The 21,737-nt window shown below is 39.5% G+C and overlaps 3 protein-coding genes across 10 annotated transcripts in view; 1 reads left to right on the plus strand and 2 right to left on the minus strand.

The window, feature by feature from the left end:
- Nucleotides 1–2,075: 2,075 nt before the first annotated feature.
- LOC127429648 (zinc finger protein 135-like) lies at nt 2,076–8,611 on the plus strand. The gene is made up of 3 exons (XM_051678768.1): nt 2,076–3,320; nt 3,584–3,844; nt 5,260–8,611. The coding sequence occupies exons 1-3, from the start codon at nt 2,744–2,746 to the stop codon at nt 5,622–5,624; spliced, it is 1,203 nt and encodes a 400-aa protein (XP_051534728.1). The 5' UTR covers nt 2,076–2,743; the 3' UTR covers nt 5,625–8,611.
- Nucleotides 8,612–9,350: 739 nt separating this feature from the next.
- Nucleotides 9,351–14,122, minus strand: si:ch211-284e13.6 (uncharacterized). Of its 8 annotated transcripts, none has more exons than XM_051678921.1 (5): nt 13,774–14,122; nt 12,305–12,384; nt 11,933–11,996; nt 10,462–11,442; nt 9,351–10,304 (listed from the first exon to the last, which is right to left on the minus strand). In XM_051678921.1, the coding sequence occupies exons 4-5, from the start codon at nt 11,410–11,412 to the stop codon at nt 10,293–10,295; spliced, it is 963 nt and encodes a 320-aa protein (XP_051534881.1). In that variant the 5' UTR covers nt 11,413–11,442; nt 11,933–11,996; nt 12,305–12,384; nt 13,774–14,122; the 3' UTR covers nt 9,351–10,292. The 8 variants fall into 8 exon arrangements, with proteins under 8 accessions (XP_051534881.1, XP_051534899.1, XP_051534916.1 ...); XM_051678939.1 differs by having other exon boundaries at nt 12,305–12,558; XM_051678910.1 differs by lacking the exon at nt 11,933–11,996 and having other exon boundaries at nt 9,353–10,304; nt 13,774–13,857; nt 13,944–14,121.
- A 1,935-nt stretch (nt 14,123–16,057) lies between these two features.
- Nucleotides 16,058–21,737, minus strand: part of gucy2d (guanylate cyclase 2D, retinal) — a 31,821-nt gene continuing 26,141 nt past the window's right edge. The window contains exons 17-20 of the mRNA XM_051678443.1: nt 20,866–20,960; nt 20,242–20,327; nt 19,495–19,583; nt 16,058–17,395 (exon numbers count right to left, since the gene is read on the minus strand). Of these exons, the coding sequence (XP_051534403.1) occupies nt 19,496–19,583; nt 20,242–20,327; nt 20,866–20,960 (269 nt within the window). The 3' untranslated portion in view covers nt 16,058–17,395; nt 19,495. The remainder of the gene's footprint in view (nt 17,396–19,494; nt 19,584–20,241; nt 20,328–20,865; nt 20,961–21,737) is intronic.

The raw sequence follows: 21,737 nt of genomic DNA on the forward strand, positions 1-21,737 counted from the left end.
GTTGCTAAAAGAAGATACTCTGAGAAGCTGAAAAACACATTTTCAGCTAATGACCCTGCATCAGTGTGGAGTGGCATGAAACAACTCACAGATTACAGGACTCCTACCCCCAACACTGTAGGGAACCAACAACTGGCTGACGACCTGAATGTGTTCTACTGTAGATTTGAAAGGCTCAATCTCACACCCCACACCCACTCTGACCTTCACTTCACACAAACACCAACACCTCCTGCAACCCCCCTCCTCCCTCCTCCTGCTACTCAACCTGCACTTAAGATCTGTGAAGATGATGTGAGCCGCATCTTTCGGAAACAAAAGATGAGGATGGCTTCAGGCCCAGATGACGTCTCACCAGCGTGTCTTCGATCCTGTGCTAACCAGCTGGTCCCCATCTTCACACAGATCTTCAATAGATCACTGGAGCAGTGTGAAGTCCCATGCTGCTTCAAACGCTCAATCATTATTCCTGTCCCAAAGAAACCAAAAATCACAGGACTTAATGACTACAGACCTGTCGCCCTGACGTCTGTGGTCATGAAATCATTTGAGAGACTGGTGTTGGCCCACCTGAAGAACATCACTGGACCCTTTCTAGATCCCCTTCAATTTGCTTATCGAGCAAACAGGTCTGTGGATGATGCAGTCAACATGGGATTGCATCATATCCTGCAACATCTGGACAGACCAGGGACATATGCAAGGATCCTTTTTGTGGACTTCAGTTCGGCTTTCAACACCATCATCCCAGCTATACTCCAGAATAAATTACACCAACTCTCTGTTCCCATGTCTATCTGTCAGTGGATTACCAGCTTTCTGACAGACAGGTAGCAGCTTGTGAGACAGGGAAAACTCACTTCTAGCACCTGTACAATCAGCACTGGTGCCCTCCAGGTATGTGTGCTCTCCCCAGTACTCTTCTCCCTCTACACCAATGACTGCATTGCCAAGGACCCCTCTGTCAAGCTCCTGAAGTTTGCAGACGACACCACTGTCATCGGCCTCATCCGAGATGAAGATGAGTCTGCATACAGAAGGGAGGTTGAACAGCTGGCTGTCTGGTGCAGTCAAAACAACCTTGAGCTGAACACGCTCAAAACGGTGGAGATCACTGTGGACTTTAGGAGGAACACCCCAACACTGACCCCCCTCACCATTCTAAACAGCACTGTGGCAGCAGTGGAGTCATTCAGGTTCCTGGGCACTACCATCTCACAGGACCTGAAGTGGGAGACCCACATTGACTCCATTGTGAAAAAGGCCCAGCAGAGGTTGTAGTTCCTTCGCCAGCTGAGGAAATTCAACCTGCCACAGGCGCTGCTGATACAGTTTTACTCAGCATTCATTGTGTCTGTCCTCTGCACTTCAATAACTGTCTGGTTTGGTTCAGCTACGAAATCAGATATCAGAAGACTACAAAGGACAGTTCGGACTGCTGAGAGGATTATTGGTTGCCCCCTGCCCCCCCTTCAAGAACTATACACTTCCAGCATGAGGAAAAAGGCTGGAAAAATCACTCCAGACCCCACTCACCCTGCCCACTACCTTTTTGAACTGTGGCCGACGCTTCAGAGCTCTGAGCACCAGAACCGTCAGGCACAGGAACTGTTTTTTCCCTCAGGCTATCCACCTCATGAACAGTTAAATTGCCCCATTGAGCAATAACTATGTGCAATACACAGTTTAGTCTTTCTTATATTTATCCAACACATCCAACCTCTTCTGCCATTTCATTCCTCTGAGAGAAAAAAAAAAAACATTTGCACTGTACATAACAGATTGTATTAGATTTGCACTACCCATGTGTATGTGTTTATGTATGTATGTGGGTGTCTGTACGTATGTGTATAATTAGTTTTATTTTTTATTATTTTCTTTCTTCTGTATTGTTGTACACTGGAAGCTCCTGTCACCAAGACAAATTCCTTGAATGTATAAGCATACTTGGCAATAAAGCTCATTCTGGTTCTGATAGTATACGTGAACACTCTCTCTCTCTCTCTCTCTCTCTCTCTCTCTCTCTCTCTCTCTCTCTCTCTCTCTCTCTCTCTCTCTCTCTCTCTCTCTCTCACACACACACACCGCGTGCATAGAGCGCTAGAGTCCAGTAACTTGACCATGTAAATGTGTGTGATTGTGTACTCATCTATTCGTGATTGCCGTCGAAACCGACTGTCCACACGCGGCCTTTAGTGAGAAAGGGGTTAACGTTAAGTAAATAGACTGTTCACTCGTTTTTGACTGTTGTTAGTGATATTATAGTGCTTGGTAATGGGAATAAACTGCGAAGCGGAAGTCTGCAGCATCCGCATTGGAAGAATACATAAGCGTAATGGGTAATTTCTCTGCCTTTGAAAAAGGTGGATAAAACACTGAAGTGTCGTTCTTTTTATCAACCAGTGACAACGTGGGCAACTACGTAGTATTCCGGAGTTTAATTAAACAAAAACGGAAACAGTTTCTATAGAACATGTGGCCACTTTTGACGACAGTGATAGAGATTATTTATTTACTTTATTTTAAGGGGTAAACACTTTAATCGTTCTTAATTAAAACAATAAAAATACACTTTGTTGTTTTTTGTGACAACATGAAAGGGAATGATTTTGCTCAGGGAATGAATTGGTTGGCCAACAATTAAACGGCTCGATAATTCAGCGTTCCCCAGCGAGAGGAACAGCTCTTCTCTTCTTAAAATACTGGCAAAAGGGGTATTTTTAACTAAATATCCTCGTCTAAAATGGAAGTAAACGGCATTTCTGCAAACCCTACTGTGATTGCTGAGGTGTCGCTCTCGTTTCAAGATGAACTGACTGCAACCCTTCAAAACGCGCTCGGTGTTGCGGCAGAGATCGCCGTTGTCGAGATCACCAAACTGCTCGACAGAGCACTCAGAGAGGTACAGAACACGATTCAAGAAGCTCTACGGGACAACAGTACCCTTAAGTTTAGGTTGCAAACAGCTGAAACACAATTGTCTACTGTGCGTGCTCGCCTGGACCAACAGCCACAAGGGTTTGAAGATTTTCCCAATGGCACTAGAAGTCAGTTGGCGAAAAAAACACCTGGTATCAGGTGTAGGCTTCAGCGGGGGTGTCGGCAGTTAAATAACCGTAATGTCGTGCACTCAAGCCCCATACAAGAAACCGAGCTCGCTATGGACTCCGAACGTGATTATGAGGTATGTAGATCCAAGGAAACTAGTGCAAACTTGACCCAGAGAGGATCACCCTCTGAGATCCCATCTGCAGGTGTGTGTGCTCGGACGTCGGATACACTGGAAGAAGCAATCCAACATAGATTAGATGAAACAAATGGTAAGACTTTGTTAATGTTTGTAGAGATACATTAACTGAAAGTGGCGGGTATCGGGCATAATGCGGTAACAAACCGCTTTTTGTAAGTGTTCGCAATGTTTAGTTCTGTGTTTACTTCCGCGTGTTTTTAACCCCTATGGGTTGTTATCAGTCACAACTGTGGTGCTGCCTCAGTAGTGGTACCACTATACACAACATATTATTGCTACTCTGAATGGTTCTGACATTGATCATTCCTCTTACATTTCACATTCCCTTTTCAGACATAAAAAATGAGCAGATGTGTGCTGGGACAGATGCAGGTGTGCTCAGCGAGGGGTCGTCCTTTGAAGTGGCTGTAAAGGTAGAGAAAGAGGAGAGTTACGGTGACCCAATCCCTGTGTCTCTCTCTGGAGAGGAGGAGCCCAACTCAGACAGCTTCTCTCTGGCTCAGTCTCAGTTACTTGAAGACTGGAGAACTGAGTCATTGAATTCAGAGAGCTACCAATCAAACCTGCACTGCCAGTCCACCAACCTCCCTCTGGGTTAGTATTGTATGAGAAAAATACCATGCTAAAGATGGTAAATTAATTTTCTTTAACAGATGCCAGTTACATCCATTTAACCCTTAATCATTGTTTGGGTCATTTTTGAATTTTCTCAAATAAAAATCTATCAGCCATATGCAGAAAACACACAAAGAAAAGAATGGGTGAGACTATAATAGAGAATTATTTTATTTTATTTTGTCAAATAAAAAATTGATGCAGAACACGTACACTTCAAGGTCAGATCAAAATCTTAGTCTGACACCACTGTGCGATAGTTTACGCTATGTGTGGGAGCTGCACACCATGGTGAGGTTTGACTGTTAGCATATTGCTGCATCATTGCAAAATCTCCCTGCACCTGTCAAGTGTTTTGTTTGTTTTTTTGTCAGTGCGACCCAATGAAAATCATACTTGTAATTTCTGACAGTTATCACCTGTACCAAGAAAAAAAAAATATATGCCATGCTAACTATAAAACAACATAAATTACAGCATAAATTACACACAGTTATACCTAAAACGTGAATTATGAAGCCACCATGCATAAAAAATATATTTTTTTTTAATTCACAACATTTTCAATATTCAAGTTTGAGGTATGACTGTGTGTAATATATGTTGTAGAACAAAACGTCCAGTATTGTCAAGTATTGTTTTCCACAGACCTTATTTAACTCATAAGTTAAAAACCTTCATTTTAAAAACCAATAGGAAAATCCAGAGGGAACCCATGGCGAATTCTCTTCCGGGTGTTTGGACGACAAGCTGAACAGCTCTATTGCAAAATATCACACTTGAACACAATTGGTTTAAAAAACAAATATATAATAATAATAATTACACAAATAATTTACTTTTATAATGCCTAAATATATATCCAATGCAAGACTTGTGATAATATCTAGAAATTAAGTTTGTTACAACATTGGCTTGTAGAGATCAGCCAATGCATGAACACTAAAGCCACCTGACTGTCATTTCATGTAATTGTTATTTTTATTCCAGCAGATGTCACCAGAGACCCCAAATGCATGAAATATTTTTATGTTTTGACAATCTTTAAATTTACTGAAATGTTATTGAAAATATTGAAGTGAAGATAACATAAAAGTGCTTATTTTATATGAACATAGATGGAGTAATTGAGTAATTTAGAGGTAAATAAGGTCAAAAATACCATTAAATTCTAAAAGAAATGCATAACTTTAGTGTTTTTACTTTAGTGAAGATAGTGTTATTTCATGTCTTTTAAAAAAATAAATTGGGGGTTCCACATTTGATGAACAGATGGAACGGGGTTCTCTGTTGATCAGTGTACAAGGGTTAAGCAAGCGTTTATGTTACTTTACAGGATTTGTACACATTGTTTTCTCTTTTTGCCCTTTCTGACTCTTTTCTCCACCCCACAGACCTAGATTTCCTGTCGTCTCCATCCTCTGGCCAACATGCCCACTTCTCAAAACTCCACAACAACCACCGCAAGAGCCCCAAGTGCCATCCGTTTCCCACCGACCAAAGCCAGTATCATTGCAGCCTATGTGGACGAGACTTCAACCGTAAGCACCATCTCAAGATCCATCAGAGGATCCATACAGGAGAGAGGCCATATGCCTGCTCTGTCTGCAGTGCACGCTTCCGCCATGCATTGACACTCACGCGCCACTTCCGCCTCCATACAGGGGAGAAACCTTATGCTTGTGTACAGTGTGGAAAAACATTTCGAAATGGTGGTGGGCTGAGGTTCCATCAGTGTTCCATCACAACAGCTGTATAAATCCTCCATTGATGTATATCAATAGTGATATACCATTTTATCCCTGCATTAACCTTTAAATTCCATTAGGGGGCCTATCTTGCAAAGAGTGTATTTAAAAGTTGCTTTGAATGAAAAGCATCTGCCAAATCGTTACCCATTATACTTTAATGCATTTCAAAAACATTTCTTCCCTAGGTCTGACAATAAGATCCTGAATCTGGACACTACTCTGGTTTCTAATACTTAAATATAAATGCTTAAAATTAAACTGTGTATTTATCTATATGGTACCAATCATTTTAATTAAATTATTGCTGTCCTCTTTTGGTATAAAAGAAGTAGCACGGCACAGTGTCTAAATAAGTGATGTAAAGTCTGTTGGTCATTATTGCTAAATAAACTCTAAAAGGTCTTGTGTCACCCTGAATGGATTTACAGTATTGTGCAATAATGACTGGCTAACTGTACATTATGCCTCTTATTACATGGTTACATTCTAATTAAAACAATTTGACATTTTTTAGTTAGACATTTATTTTAGTTTAAACTATTCTATTATCTTATTAAAAAGAGGCATCAGAGTGATACAAGACAGGTGAAACTAGCACAGCTTTTTGGGTAATCAGTAGGGGTGGAAGAAAAAGATTCTCTGATGCATGGCGATTCTTTCTGCAAAGATTCTGAATCGATTCTCAAACATTTAGAATTGATTCTTAGTTCAGTTTAAACTGCAGCAGTGGATTGGTGCTTATGTGCCAGGAATATGCCAGGAAGTTAAAGCTCGGTCACAAATGGGTCTTCCAAATGGACAGTGACCACTAGCATACCTCCAAAGTTGTAGCAAAATGGCTTAAGGAGAAAAAAGTCAAGGTATTGGAGTGGTTATCACAAAGCCCTGACCTCAGTCCAATAGAAAATTTGTGGGCAGAACTGAAAAAGCGTGTGCATGCAAACGAGGCCTACAAACCTGACTCAGTTACACAAGTTCTGTCTGGAGGAATGTGCCAAAATTCCAGCAACTCATTGTGAGAAGCTTGTGGAAGGCTACCCAAAACATTTGACCCGAGTTAAACAATTTAAAAGCAATGCTACCAAATACTAACAAAGTGTATGTTAATTTCTGACCCACTGGGAATGTGATGAAAGAAATAAAAGCTGAAAGAAATAATTCTCTCTACTATTATTCTGACATTTCACATTCTTAAAATAGTGATCCTAACTGACCAGTTGAACGTCTAATTCTACAATTAAATTTCAGGAATTGTGAAAAATTGATTTTAAATGTATTTGGCTAAGGTGTATTTAAACTTCTGACTTCAACTGTATTTTTACGACATTTAGATAGGTTAATAGTGATTTGCTAGCTGAATCCATGTGTTATTTGAGCATATAAATTATTCTTGTGATGAGAACAATGTTGCACACTGATAATCTGATATATCAACCTGTTCTAAGTTGGTGTATTGGATGGGACAGCAGGTTTATCACTAACAATTTCCATACTTTTGTTATGCCAGCAAAAACACAGTCCGGGTCAGTTAGATAAAATTTTCAGGTCAATCAGATTTTGTGCATTTCCTGAATGGGCTATAAATAGAATAGTTTCCAACCTTGGGATGAATCACTGTTCAAGATAGTTTTAATAGAAATCTTTGTCTTCCTGCTTTTGGCTTTTTGCAAGTAATGGACCAATACTTTGCCCTATCCTTATCACAGTCTTCTTGCAAGCATATGAAACAGAATTGGTGACGGCATGATGTGCATATGACAAACTTGCATCCTGTTTCATGAATAATCAAATTGTGACACTTGGGACAAGCTCGGAACTCAGGAGACCCAAACACATTACTCTTTGGATCTGACACTACTCCACAGGTTAGCAGTGTAGAGATCAGTGGGCAAATGTTGTTGGTACAGGCAGCAGAATCAGGGTCAGTTGTAGAAGTGCAGTGGTAGAGGCAGGATCCACACAGGAACTGATTGGGAAAGCATCGATTACATTGAAGCAATGCACTAGAGCGTCCTTTTATATCTGCAGGTTTCAGTGGGGAGAAACACACCAGGCACTGTGGCAAAAAAATAAGGCATGGGTGGTATTTAACAACCATTCTCTGCAACTAGTTGGTTCATAGGTTTGATGACACAGTGTTAGGTTTAGTTCAGTATTTAGTTGACAATAATATAAAGATAACCTGCTGTGTTTCTGGGATCAGGGTTCTTGTTGTCTTTGATATCCATTATTCTCTGTGTTTAAAAGGGAGAAGAAAGCACCTTATGCCCAAAGTACAGAACAGTCAGAACACACTGACTAATTTGATCAGTGTGCAGTAGTTCAGGGACAGAACCCACAGAGCTTTGTGATAGCATTGCCAGCACTAGTGCTCTAATGAGTATCTCCATGAGGGTTAACTGTCTTAATGCTGAACAGCCATTTTGAATGCAGCAGTTCTCTGGTATTTATGATGCAACAATATAGTAAAAAGTTCACATTAAAATGTCTTTATCATAAAGGAAGAGTATTCTCACCTTTGGTGAGGCATTTCCCTCTTTTCTGAGCAGATCAGTCAGATCATTCACCTGTGAATTACCTACAGAACAATGAATGGCATTTTTGGTGGGCATTACAACATCTGAAATGTGCAGTAAGAGACTGTAGCTTAAATTAGGTACATTCTGACATATTCTCAGGACTAAGTGAAAGTGAAAGTCACCCTTTGTTTTTATGATTATCACAAATGTTTAGTATATTCATAAGTCAGTTTATAATCAGTTCTAAATATTGAATGTTATAATAAACAGGACAAATATACCAGCTTCCATTGTTGTCTTTCCTCCTGCATTCCACTGTATAACTGTCTGTCTCACTCTTCTTTCCTTCCTGCTGATCTGCTGTTCCATTTTTGTTTTTATATCTGTGTTTTCAGAGCCTTTTGTATTTTTCAAACTAATTGGTCCGATTCTTACAGTGGGTTCCATCTGATCTGTTATTAAATGCTGTAAATATCTGTGTTGTGGTGTCCATCTGTTCTGTGTGGAGATGTAAGTGCAAACGCATATGTTAAGGGGACAACCCATGCATAACAGGCTCCTGGAAAGTCCTGAAGTTACTCTGGAGTTTCATGACATGATAATCACAATACCTGTACTGCCCTTAAAAGGCTAAATGCAGTAACTACACATTTTGTCACACAAAATTGAGTTATGACTAAAATTTGGTGTCCTAGATTATGATCAGATGGGTTTGGCTCAACTGAAACTGAATGAGGCTATATTTTCTGAACCACATTTGGCTAGATGATTAAAATACTTCAAAGCTCTTTTTCTCAGTTTCAGGTTTGGTGTAGTTACTGTATTTTGGTTTTGTAGCGCAGTATAATGTTATAAAAATTTTAATTGAAATCTTGCCATTAGAGGATTAAAACTGTATGTTCATTTAGTCAACAATAAATGCAGGTTGCTTAAACTGTACTGGAATGCATGAAAGAAATGTGATTGACAGATAAACATTACTGCCATAATGAGAGATGATGTTTCTATCTGATAATTTCTGTTTCTCTTTGACATGTTGAGCATAGTACATAGTATCTCAGGTTGACTGTACATTTCTTAACCTTTACTGTGAGTTATGAATGCTAGGTTTTACTTGAAGAAATTCATATCTCCCTTTTTTTTTTTAAATATTCAAAAAGCCCTTCAAGCGTTACATTTTAAAACATAATAGATGGAGAGCTTTGTATGAAACTGCTGTATTTGGTGCATGCTGTAGAATGAAATGAGGTTAATCTGCTGGGTTCACTGTGTTTCTGGGATGTGGGATGTCATCTTGTTTACATACCCTTTTGTTTTTAAAAAGTTTGAAAATTTAATCTGCAAAACCGAGAGATACCCTGTCAAACAGGTTTAGTGCATAGTACAAGCATATACTGAAAAGAGCAAGAATTTTTTGTCAGTATGAAAAAAGTCTTTACTCACACGATTAAACACGTGAAAACAAGCAGTACCTTTTTAAAATATTTAAATCTACCAAATTGAAGCCTCTATACATTAGTTTAAAAAAACTTTAAGAAAAAATACAAAACAATAAAAAGCTAATGTAACAAATCATTATTAACAAGCCTGTTTGTTTGTGCAGCATAAACAATAGCCATTATTTTGTAGGCACCCAAAGCTAAATATTTAGCCTGCCACCATGTATACAGAGTGGGGGAAACCCATATGTAATAAAAGTCATTCTGATGCACCAGCCCGTTGTGCTTTACCCACCCCTCAGGGACCTGTAAGCACAACAATATATGTATGGAAGAGACTATAAATCTGGTTCTAATCCCCTGCCTTCAGCTGAAACACCATTATGTCTGGTGGTCCTTATGTAGAGCAGTAAATATTGACATCATGAATGAATACACTGTGTGTCTATACCCTCGCAAGTACATGTGTGTTTAGAAACAAACACATTGTATGCTTGTGCATTTCTGTCTGTCCAATATTGGCCTTTTTAGACTCAATCAAGACAAATGCTTACATTTTCCCAAAAATATAATTGATCTCTTCAGAGTCATGCCTGCAATCACTACTGTAGCCATCATAACACAAGAAGGCTACTGATGATAAGATTCCATATGATGTGGCATGATCTGTTTGCCAAAAGCAGCTCTCACTCAGCAGGTGAACCTTCCGTTTTGCCCATCAGTTTGGTCTCTGTGATGATAAGAGGACATTGCAATGTTTAATTAGTAATATGCATGCTAAATGGAGTAGTACACAACCACAAACAAAATACTTTTGGTATCTCACAGTTTGCATTTTCTATAAATAGTTGGATGAACTCAACGGTTAGGAATAGTGTTATAGTCACCTTTTCTCTATGGCTCCGCTGGTGAGCTCTAAACTGCTCTTGATTTGTGAACATCTGTTGGCAGAATGGGCACACTGACTCTGGGAGAGTATTCCATGGTACCTGTTCGACTGAATCTGAAGAGTTCCATTGAACTTCCAGGTGATCTGCCTTTGTCCAGTGCTGCTTCTTGTCTCTGTGCACCATACTAATAACTGACGGTCTGTCTTTTCTCACCACCACTATGTCTGTCTGAGATCCAGAACCAGATACGAACCTGGAAGCACAATCTAGTGCATTACCTTTATCTACCCTCTCTGGTGATCCTCTCTCACTGTCTGAGGTGTAAGCTCTGTGGGGAATCCCCACAGGCCTCTCTTCCTTCCCTATTATTGAGTTTGTGTGTGAGAAAGAAAATACTGCAACTCTGCTCCTTTCCTTGTTGTTCTGATCTCCAGTCTCATTCATCTCAGCTTTTTGGTTGTTTCTCACAGTCCCAGGCTGAGAAGGTCTCTTCTGCAACCCAGACCCTTCCTGTCTTCCATCTGCATTGAGCCTGACCAGCCCTGCACTCCAGCTTTCTAACGGAGGAACAGAAAGCTGCTGAATGCAGTGGTGGAGAGAGGGATAGTCCACATATTTAAACTTGGGCACCTTCTCTTTGGGACTGGCAGGTCTATGGTTTGGTGCCTTTGCCAAAGAGCAAGATCCCAGCCAACCATTCAGAGGAGGCACAGAAAGCTGTTGGATGCACTGATGCAGAGATGGAAAGTCCACATACTGGAAACGAGGCACCTTGTGAGGCACATCACAGAGATCATCTTTTTGTACACGCATTTGTGTAGAGGTCTCTGGGTCACTTTGTTCCTTCCTGACCATTCTTATCTCCTTGTCACACTCTGATTGGACAGCTGAGGAGGAGAGTTTGGGGTTGCCACCACCATCTGGAGGCAGGTGCCTCCTGTCCTCCATTCCTGGATCTGCAGGATGGTGAGTCCTCTCCTGTGACCATAAAGAGAGATTTACAATGTGACCAAGTTTTTATGAATAATGAAAGTGTCCACATCAGTTCTGACTAGTTTTGATCACAGTTATTGTTGATACATCTAATAAGCTGGATCAACATGATGTACATTTTTGTCTCTTGTGATGACCTAGTTATTGCTCAAGAAAATTATTTCTGGGACAAACAAAATTTTTTAGTGTGCATTACAATTGGGTTGTTTATTATTACATGGCTTAAAGGAATATACTAGGTGTAATACAAGTTACGCTCAGTCGACAGCAATTGTGGCATAATATTGATTACCACAAAAGTTAACTTCGACTTGTTCCTCTTTTAAAAAACCAAAAAAGCAGCAAAAATCTGGCTTCCAGTGAATGGGGCCAATTTTTGAACATTAAAATATTCACCGTTTTAAAAAGTATAGCTATAAGACATAAACAATATGGGTGTTCACATGATTTTAGTGTGATAAAAATCGTTACTAACCTTTTCTGTGTAAAGTTATCTAATTTTACAACTTCGTTGCCATGACGACGTAAAGCAGTAAACCCTGCACAACCATAAAAACTATGATTTAACACAGCTTCACAGCTCAAATAATAAAAGAATTTTAACAGATGAAGTAATGCAAGTGCTTTTTAAAACTGTAAGCGTCACGTTTCTGCCTTTAAACCCTCCAAAAATGGGCCCCATTCACTGCCATTGTGTAACCTCAATTTTTGCTTTTTTTAAAGAAAGGGAGGGACGACAAATACAGTAAAGGCTTTGATATGCGAGACAGCCCCTTACAGCCAGCTTCTAAATGCACAATTTGAGCATACTGAGGCCATACCCCCTTTTTTAAAGAATATAACTCACCCTCAATACACCTCTGAGGGGGTGTGGATTTCACAGTGTGTGGGAGGATGGTTGGGTGGGCTTGGTCTCCACAGGCCAGGCTGGCAAAACAAATAGAGAAAGACAGTGAGGGGGAAGGAGATTCAACATAGATGTGTGCACATACGGTATGTGTGTGCCAGTGAAAGTGTGTATTTTTGTGCATGTGTGTGTTTAATGGGGAGGGAGATGGTCCGAGTTGCTCCTGAAGCCCTGTGCCATGGGTATAAATAGCTCTGCAGGTATGGAGTAAAGGAGAAAAGTAGGTCAGCTTCAGAATGATCGCCTTCTCCAGGGGGGCCAAAACAAAATATCTGTCACACACACAGCACTACAATCTTCTCTTTCTGTATTCACTATGACCAAATCCAAGAACACCCAATACTCCTACACAAAAGCCTTGGAGCAGCCCAGCCCATCCTGGCTTCAGATCACTACACACACCTATTGAAACAGACACTGGCTTGCCCCCCATGTGGAATCAACAGGTGAGGAGATATGGTTTCCCAACTGGTCAGCCCACAGGCTATGGATATAATGAGCAATATTTGATCTGATCTAGGATCAGCATCATACAACCAGACCCCCAATGTTTGCTATCGTACCAGAAACTGCAAAACTGTTCTAGGGAAAAACATTGATGAGTGTAGGTTTCAGACAAAAATGTGTAAATAAATACATGAAGAAATAAACACTTCATACTAACTTCTTTTATTGACAGTGCATGATGTGTTTCTAAACAGAAATTATGTTAAAATATAATTACAAAGCTTACATAGTTACTATTTTAAAAAGCAAATGGAATAATGTAACATTTAATTGAATACATTTCTTCTCTTTCTTATCTGTAAACGCCTCTAAAGACTGGCTGGCACAGAATGAAAAACACACAGTAGAACCTGCCCTGGAACCGTGCCGGCATGTGGATAATAACCGTGCTCCACATTCACACTCGCTATGTTGTGCATGAGGAACTGGGTCACGAGCCATGGCCTACATTTTTAAGGTTTTTTGTCTACGGTTTTTTTCCCCCCTCCCCACATTTATTTGGGCTGGCCCCTCCCTCGCTGCCCGAGTAGTGCAACGTAGGTTGGGGGAAAAGCGGTGGTTCGCGCTGCCAACAGTTAGATGTGCCCTCTCAACATGTAGAAAAACAGAGCATTCACACGCGCGTGACAGCAGAACAAGCGCGTGCAGATACAACGACAAAATGCGTCAATAAACGTATTATTTATAATAATAATATTACACCTGTCATGCATAGCGGGGTAGAAATTAGGCTATTTCAGCAAACTGTTGGCTGGATGAACGAACTCCGTTATAAACCCGCATAAAGCAATAAGAGGCGACGACAACAATTCAAACATGAACAAATATCAGGATTTATCAAAATGTGTGTACACTGAATGTATTAGATATAATTCACACCTATCATGTTTCTAGAGTTTTACCTTTTGTTACCACAGAAGTCCGTTGAAGTCCATAAAGTGCATGTCAAGTGAGTTCTCCGTCGATTTAATCGTCATCGTGTTCGTCTAAATTGAAGGAAGACAGACTGTCATAATCTAGACATCATGTTGCTCTCTGACGCACTGTACATAATATAAGAGAAGGAAATTACTTCGCTCTGGTGAAATTAAGGCGTTTGGCGTTCCTGAATGATCATTCAAACTTCTAAAATTGTAAAACAATGACGCAGTATTATTTATCCTATGCTGGTATCGTCGGCACTTTACCAGAATCAGTTGCTTAATGTGTTAAATGTGGTTTGGCTCTGGGAGCCGCTATTCGGATTGTGATAGAGGGAGACGAAAGCCAATCATAGCTTGGTCACGCGTCACGCTGCACACATGGACTCCGCCTCAAACACGAATATTTGTCCAATCAGCGACCCGGTTTTGATAAGTGGGCGGAGACACCTTGTCCTAGTTCTAGGCGAATTATAATTCAGCTCAGACTCCGTTTACTCGAGTCACCCGAGCGCGAGATGACACTCAATCCTCTGCGCATCTTTATCAATCAGTCATATTAGCCCTGACATATGCGAGAGATGTCTTTCCTTCTTTTAACATCAAACGGATATACAGCATGTCAAAATGTTTAAAATAATAACACATCTGGGAAGAATTACCCCTATCCACAAGGATAAAGCTTTTTCTTTTGCCAACATGTGTTGACCATTGTGTCATACCTTCAACTAGGTAGTGTGCAGGTGGATTCTGTTGAAATGCTATCACACAACTAAAACTGTCCCAGAAAACAAAATATATGATGATTGAGAAACCTTTATGATCTTTTTTTGTTGTTGTTGTTAAAAAATATTTTTTCCACAGTAGTGGAAGTGCTTTGGATACCTTTCTTGTGTAGTTTTATCCATCACATGGAGCATGCCCGGGTCTTTGCATGATTTGTGAACCACCCTCAAATCAGTTTTCTTGCTTATAACTGATATGCCCATGGTTGGTCAATAATTAGCTGATAAATATCGGCAGCCGATACATCGGTGCATCTCTAGTTTCATCACTGCCGGCAGCCACACCTTGTGAAACAACATCAACAGCTGACTGTCATGACCCAAGCGCTGTCACGTATATTCTCTGCTCACCTGCTGTCATCTCTGCTTTGCTCCGAATTAGTTTAAGTATTGATATAGTGAAAAATAAGTTTTTTTTTTTTTTTTTTTGTTCTAACGTTGCTGTTATGTTAACTACAAAAACATTTGATTTGTAAACCTTAAACAACCATCGACAGTCAGACTGGTCTTTTTTTTTTTTTTTTTTTATTGCATCGTTCATTTATTATTGAAAAGTAATTCACATCCAGAGGTGTACAGGCCACATCAACACGCCACCCCTTCGGGTTGTGAACTCATTTTCAATAATAAATGAACGATCCGAGTCCACTTATGATGCGTTTACCACATGTAGGACCTTATGATTTCCACGATGTGAAAAACAGGGACAGAATCACTAAATCCAGTCATAAAAATGGCATTAGCTATAAAATGCGGAATGACTCATAATTTGATGTATTTTGAATGACAAAGAATGTTTGAATGCACAAATATTCAAATATAAATTGCGATTTGTTCTAGTGTGATTATTAAACTGCAAAAGGCTGCAATTTAATTAAATAAATATAAAATCCGCATGTGCTGCGCGCTTCAAAATGAATGTGTAACGAATTCAGAAAAAATAACCATTCAATAACCACAACATGCATTATGACCTCTCGTGTGTTTTTGCTTGTATATTACACCTGTTGGGAACATAATATTTCCTGGAAAATTGTGCCTTGAAAAGTGTGGGAACCATGTGATCCATGGTAGAAAGACAGTCACAGTGCCAGTGCTATGATTTCCGGGGCCCTAGGCAACAACCCGACCCGGGACCCCAGCTTTGGACCGTCCCTCAGGGGGCACTTGTGTTAAGTTTGTCGATGTTGGGAAGTTTTTTCCCTGTCCCCCCGAGCGCTTTTGCCATCTGTCCGTCACGAGGCCCCCACCCTAATGTGGAGGGCTTAGGCAATTGCCTAATCTGCCTATAGCTAGCGCTGGCTCTGGACAGTCATATGGGTCTTGAACAACATAATGTCGAGAAAATTATGACAGAATTTTCCTTTTTGAGTGAACTGTTCCTTCAAGGATTCACTTATTGACATGGAGCTAAATGGACATTTGTATGTTATAAATATAAGAAAGATTCACATTTGAAATCTAAATTGTCAGCACTGCACTCTCACTAAAATCAGCTTTTATTTACACAATCACAGACAACAAGATAAAATTTTGACATTTGTAATTGAAATTCAACTACATCCTACAGTGACTGTGGCTCCCCGGGTGTTTCATCTGATAACCCACAGATTGCGGTTGAGATATCAGATGACAGAGTGTCATCCTGGAGAGCCGCAGGTGCCAAACCCTCATATGTTAATGAAAATATTCAGACCACACAATAAAATTCCCTCTCTCATGAAATTATTTTATACAGTGCCCCTCTTTTGGATGGCACATATACTATTTTTACTGAGTGTATGTTTGGGTGAAATAGTGCTGAAAAAAATCTTTGGATAAATCTTGGATATGTTTTCTCTTTGGTAATAGCCTGCATGTTAGGACTGCAGGGTTTAACAACAGCATTAATACTCATGGAATGAGCTGAATATCAGTATGTGCAATGCCATTTTGAACATGACAATTTGAGTTTACTCACTTGAGTTTTCTTTTAATCTGCCACTCTTAACTCAAAGGGGAAATGAAGTTAAGCAACTCAAATGAGTCCAAGTAATTGTCTAAAATGGAATCTTGTTTTTTTGAAGAATGTTTTCTTGGCCAAGACAACTGCTTTGAATGCATTTCACATTCTATAAAGGCCAAACAGTGCCACATTGCTAAACATGAACAAAACCATTTTCAAACAGAAAATGTAAGAATGTGTGAAAGTTAGTTTAGTTTTGGAACTAACACCTAGTTTTTAACGTCTGACATTCTAGAAAAAAATGAACTCAGTAGTTTAATAATTTCAATACATGGATATTATTGGCATTTTTTCCACTGAATTATAACTAAATTGTCAGGTGCCAGTGCATTATAAACAAGCACCATTAATTCCTTTAATTTTTGTTTTATAAACAAAGAAAAATCTATTTTTAGGAGATGATTAACTGAAAGAAACATAACTGCAGAGATGGAAGAGGGATTTGCTGTTGTCCTCATTTTCTTGTATGTTTTGATGAGCTGTTATCTCAGCAGTGTCTTTAGTAGTAATTTAAGTTTTGGATAAATTGCTGTATAAACTCAACACAGTTTTAAAGTCCTCTGTGACAATCCATAGCAGTTAGTACATGCTGTCTTGTTGAGCTGATGGTTTTGATGGACTGGATTGCAACAAGTGTTTAAGGTGCTTGTCAGATGTCCTGGTGCAGTTTTCCTCTCTTTTGGGCAATAAATCAAGTGGAATAAGGGAATTTGAGAAGTATTTAAAACCTCAGTCAACCCCTCTCATCTCCCTTCCCCACTTGCTGAGATTTCCTGAATTCAATAGGTTGGTGCAGAAACATGAGCATGACAACCTATTAGAAAACATAGAAACACATTATGATGAGTAAAACTGTTGTCGTCAATTCAAGACAACCCTGTTGAAAAGACCAGCATTGCTGATCACCAGCATATGTTGTGTTTTTGAAGGCTGGTATGCTGATGTCCCTACCAGGACATTTTAACTAGCTTAACCAGCAAGGTATCCTTAGTCAACTAGCATCATCAGTGCTGGATGACCCCCATTTGTGGGGGGGCAGTGGTGGCTCAGCGGCTCTGGGTTACTGATCAGAAGGACGGGGGTTCAAGCCCCAGCACCACCAAGATGCCATTGTTGGGCCCTTGAGCAAGGCCCTTGACCCTATCTGCTCCAGGGGTGCCGTATCATGGCTGTCCTTGCACTCTGACCCCAGCTTAGCTGGGATATGTGAAAAAAATAATTTCACTGTATATGTGCAAATGTATAATGTGTGAAAAATAAATATAATTATTATTAATTATTGTTTTTGGCTGGTGAACAACATGGCTAAGTTGGTCCACTAGCTATACCAGTGCCAAACCAGCACTAGCCAACACAAATCAGGCATGCTGGTCTAAGCTAGTCTTTTCAGCAGGGCATGTGACTAGTGAATTATGACCAGAATACAATATCCCTTTATGTTAGTTTTAAGAAAGGTTTTTAAACCCCTTAAAGGGATTATTCATCCAAAAATAAAAATTTTGTCATTATTTAATCACCTGACTGTTGCTCAAAACCAGATGACTTTCTTTCTTCCGTAGAACACAACAGATTAATTTTTACAAAGTTTTCACAGGATTTATTTGCCATATAATGAAAGTGAACAGTGACTCGGTCTGGCAAGCTCGAAAAAAATTAAACATAAACCCACAGAAATAGCAAATAATATGGCTCTATTCTCCAAGTCTTCTGAAGCCCTATGATGACTGTGTGATGAACCGAACAAAATTTAAGTTGCTATTCACTCTCAAATAAAATCATTAATTAAGCACTGAAATCAAATATGGAAGCTACGTCGAATATCAAACCTCATGACTTATGGTCGCAAGATGCGATGAGAATGAGGTTTGATGTTATCGACGTTGCTGCTATATTTGTTTTAGGGAGTTTATTAATGATTTGATTTTAAATTTTAAATTACATTTTAAATTTCATTTTAAATTTCATTCTGCTCATCACACAAAGTGATTGTACTACCTCAGATGGCTTGAAATACACTCATTGAGCACTTTATTAGTAAGACTATGGTCCTAATAAAGTGCTCGACGTGGTCTTCTGCTTTTGTAGCCCATCCGCCTGAAGGGTCGATGTTTTGTGCATTCTGAGATGCTATTCTGCTCACTACAATTGTACAGAGTGGTTATCTGAGTTAGCGTAGCCTTTTTGTCAGCTCGAACCAGTCTGGGCATTCTCCATTGACCTCTCTCATGAACAAGGCATTTCAGTCCGCAGAACTGCCACTCACTGGATGTTTTTTGTTTTTGGCACCATTCTGAGTAAATTCTAGAGACTGCTCTGCGTGCAAATCCCAGGAGATCAGCAGTTACAGAAATACTCAAACCAGCCCGTCTGGCACCAACAATCATGCAACATTCGAAATCACTAAGATCACATTTTTTCCCCATTCTGATGGTTGATGTGAACATTAACTAAAGCTCCTGACCCAAATATGCATGATTTTATGCATTGCACTGCTGCTACACGATTGGCTGATTAGATAAGTGCATGAATATTTAGATGTACAGGTGTTCCTAATAAAGTGTTCAGTGAGTGTATATTGCATGAGCAATATCGATTACTTCTACTCTGGTTTTATGATCTTTTTTGAGCTTGACAGACCGGAGCCACTAGTCACATTCATTATAAGGCAAATAAACCCTGTGAAGACCTTTTAAGAATTCCCCTTTTGTGTTCCACGCAAACAAAGTCATACTGGTATGTAGCAGCATCATAATTTGCAGGGTTTAGTCTGTGTGTTTCAAATGTTGAAGACATGTAGGTAAGTTGTTAAAACAACAAAAACTACTTTCTTAGATTCTTTGGGCTAAAGGCTGAAATCTAACAAAAAGAAACATAACATGTAAATGAAATCACTGAAATGTGTCTCTTCCTTACCTCAGTTTCCCATCTTCTTCTGCCTGTCAAGGAACTTTTGCCGCCTGTCCAGCGGAATCTCATCCAAGCTGATACCATGGTTGCTCGCCCTTTGTGGCATCATACAGAACAGATATCAGCATTGTCTTGTTAAGAGTGTTACCAACTAAATTTGCCTCACGTTTTCTAAAAGATGTACACTGCCGTTCAAAAGTTTGGGGTCACTTGACTGAAATGTTTCTCATGATCTTAAAAATCTTTTGATCTGAAGGTGTATGCTTAAATGTTTGAAATTAGTTTTGTAGACAAAAATATAATTGTGCCACCATATTAATTTATTTCATTACAAAACGAAAAATGTATTTAACTTTTTTTTTTTTTTTTTTAAATGTTGGACCGAATAATAAAGAAAAGCAGCCAATAAGTGCCCAGCATAGATGGGAACTCCTTTAATCCTGTTTTAAAAGCATCCCAGGGTGATACCTCAAGAAGTTGGTTGAGAAAATGGCAAGAGTAGGTTTCTGCAAATTCTAAGCAAAGGGTGACTACTTTGAAGATGTTAAATATAACATATTTTTACTTATTCTGGATTTTTTTAGTCACAACATAATTCTGTTTCTGTTATTCCATAGTTTTGATGACTTCACTATTATTCTAAAATGTGAAAAAAAATTATAATAAAGAATGAGTAAGTATTTCAAAACTTTTGAACGGCAGTGTACAAAATGCAACAAAAGTACTAATATATAGGATTGGTTTCTTTCTTACCCAGGAGTAAGGTCTGGTGGTATAGGTAGTGGCTTGTCAAATCCATCCCTCCCAACTAGCCAAAATGTTTCCTCTACACCTTTACCCTGTTAAAGAGTAACAGACTGAGTTATAGAGAAAAAGAGAAGGGTACTTATACAATATAATTAATAATTAATAATAATTTTCTTTATTTATCACATTATACATTTGCACATATACAGTGAAATTCTTCTTTTTCACATATACCAGCTAGGCTGGGGTCAGAGTGCAGGGTCAGCCATGATACAGTGCCCCTGGAGCAGATATTCAAGGGCCTCGCTCAAGGGCCCAACAGTGGCATCTTGGCGGTGCTGGGGCTTGAACCCCTGACCTTCTGATCAGTAACCCAGAGCCTTAACCGCTGAGCTACCACTGCCCCCTGATATCATTCCACGCAGGGCTATACCCAGGACATGTGGGCCCCCTGACTATATATTGTTATGGGCACCTTACATCAATATTTCTGGAATTGTTGTGGTTTCCCCTGGACATTTGGGCCCCTAGAATCATTAACACATTTCACCCCATTAGCTACAGCCCTGCTTCCAGGCCTCATGACATTTTTGAGGTCTTGGCACTAGCACTCTAGGTGTGTTTTTGTACCTTAAGCTCTGTCCTGCCCCTAGTAACTATTTTGTAGCCAAGTTTGAGGCTGTTTAGGACATCAACAGTACTCTGGTTGACATGAATTCTGTAAGCTGCAGAAACAGAGAAAGAAGAAAAAACACTCAATTTGATGTTACACAAAATTAAAAATACCTAATCATTGTCCACATTGGGATCCTTTGAGTTCACTTATACAGACCCAGGACATTAAGAACATACAGTAGAATTTCACATTAAGGTAATGGTGTTCTCTTAGTAGCTGAGACTTAACCACTAGATGGCAGTTCGTAACTGCTAAAAACGCATTGACAGTAAATTCCGAGCCCTTTAAATCTGATGCACTGAACAAGTTACCTCACTTCAGACATTCTGTTGACTACAGACTATCTAGTATCTATTTCACTATGTAGATGTTGAGATTTCAAATTGAATGGGTGATACAGCAGTCACAACACAGGATGTGTGTGACCTTGATGGCCTAATCTACTAACACATCTTGAAACAGTATGCATTTGAAACAGACCCTTGTTGCACTATATGATAAAAGTACAAAAAACGTAAACATATTCTGAAGGCTTGTGCTTTTTTTATTTATTTTTTTTATCATGTTTCACACATTTTTCAATGTTCTTCAGCATAAAACATGTTCTAAAAGTGAAGTAATGGTCTGGGATAAATGTAGCAGAAGGTCTAATTAAATGTGAGACAGTTCAGGGTGATAGCAGAGGCTGGGTTCTAAGAGGACATTAGCTTTAAAGCAGGATTTTCTTTCTAATTTGGCTTATACTCTTAAGAGTTTACAGGGCACTCTGCACTTTAAGCCCTCTGAGCTTCTCACTGACATGCACTCACTGATCAGCACACACACA

The sequence above is a fragment of the Myxocyprinus asiaticus genome, chromosome 3 (assembly GCF_019703515.2).
Source record: "Myxocyprinus asiaticus isolate MX2 ecotype Aquarium Trade chromosome 3, UBuf_Myxa_2, whole genome shotgun sequence".
Lineage (NCBI taxonomy): Eukaryota > Metazoa > Chordata > Actinopteri > Cypriniformes > Catostomidae > Myxocyprinus > Myxocyprinus asiaticus.

What these genes read in the sequence shown, in the direction of transcription:
- si:ch211-284e13.6 (XM_051678956.1), bottom strand. Translation starts at nt 11,412, where the DNA reads ATGGAGGACAGGAGGCACCTGCCTCCAGATGGTGGTGGCAACCCCAAA.
- LOC127429648 (XM_051678768.1), top strand. Translation starts at nt 2,744, where the DNA reads ATGGAAGTAAACGGCATTTCTGCAAACCCTACTGTGATTGCTGAGGTG. An exon ending in TAGATTAGATGAAACAAATG is followed by an intron (nt 3,321 to 3,583) that starts GTAAGACTTTGT and finishes TTCCCTTTTCAG; the next exon opens with ACATAAAAAATGAGCAGATG. An exon ending in GTCCACCAACCTCCCTCTGG is followed by an intron (nt 3,845 to 5,259) that starts GTTAGTATTGTA and finishes TCCACCCCACAG; the next exon opens with ACCTAGATTTCCTGTCGTCT.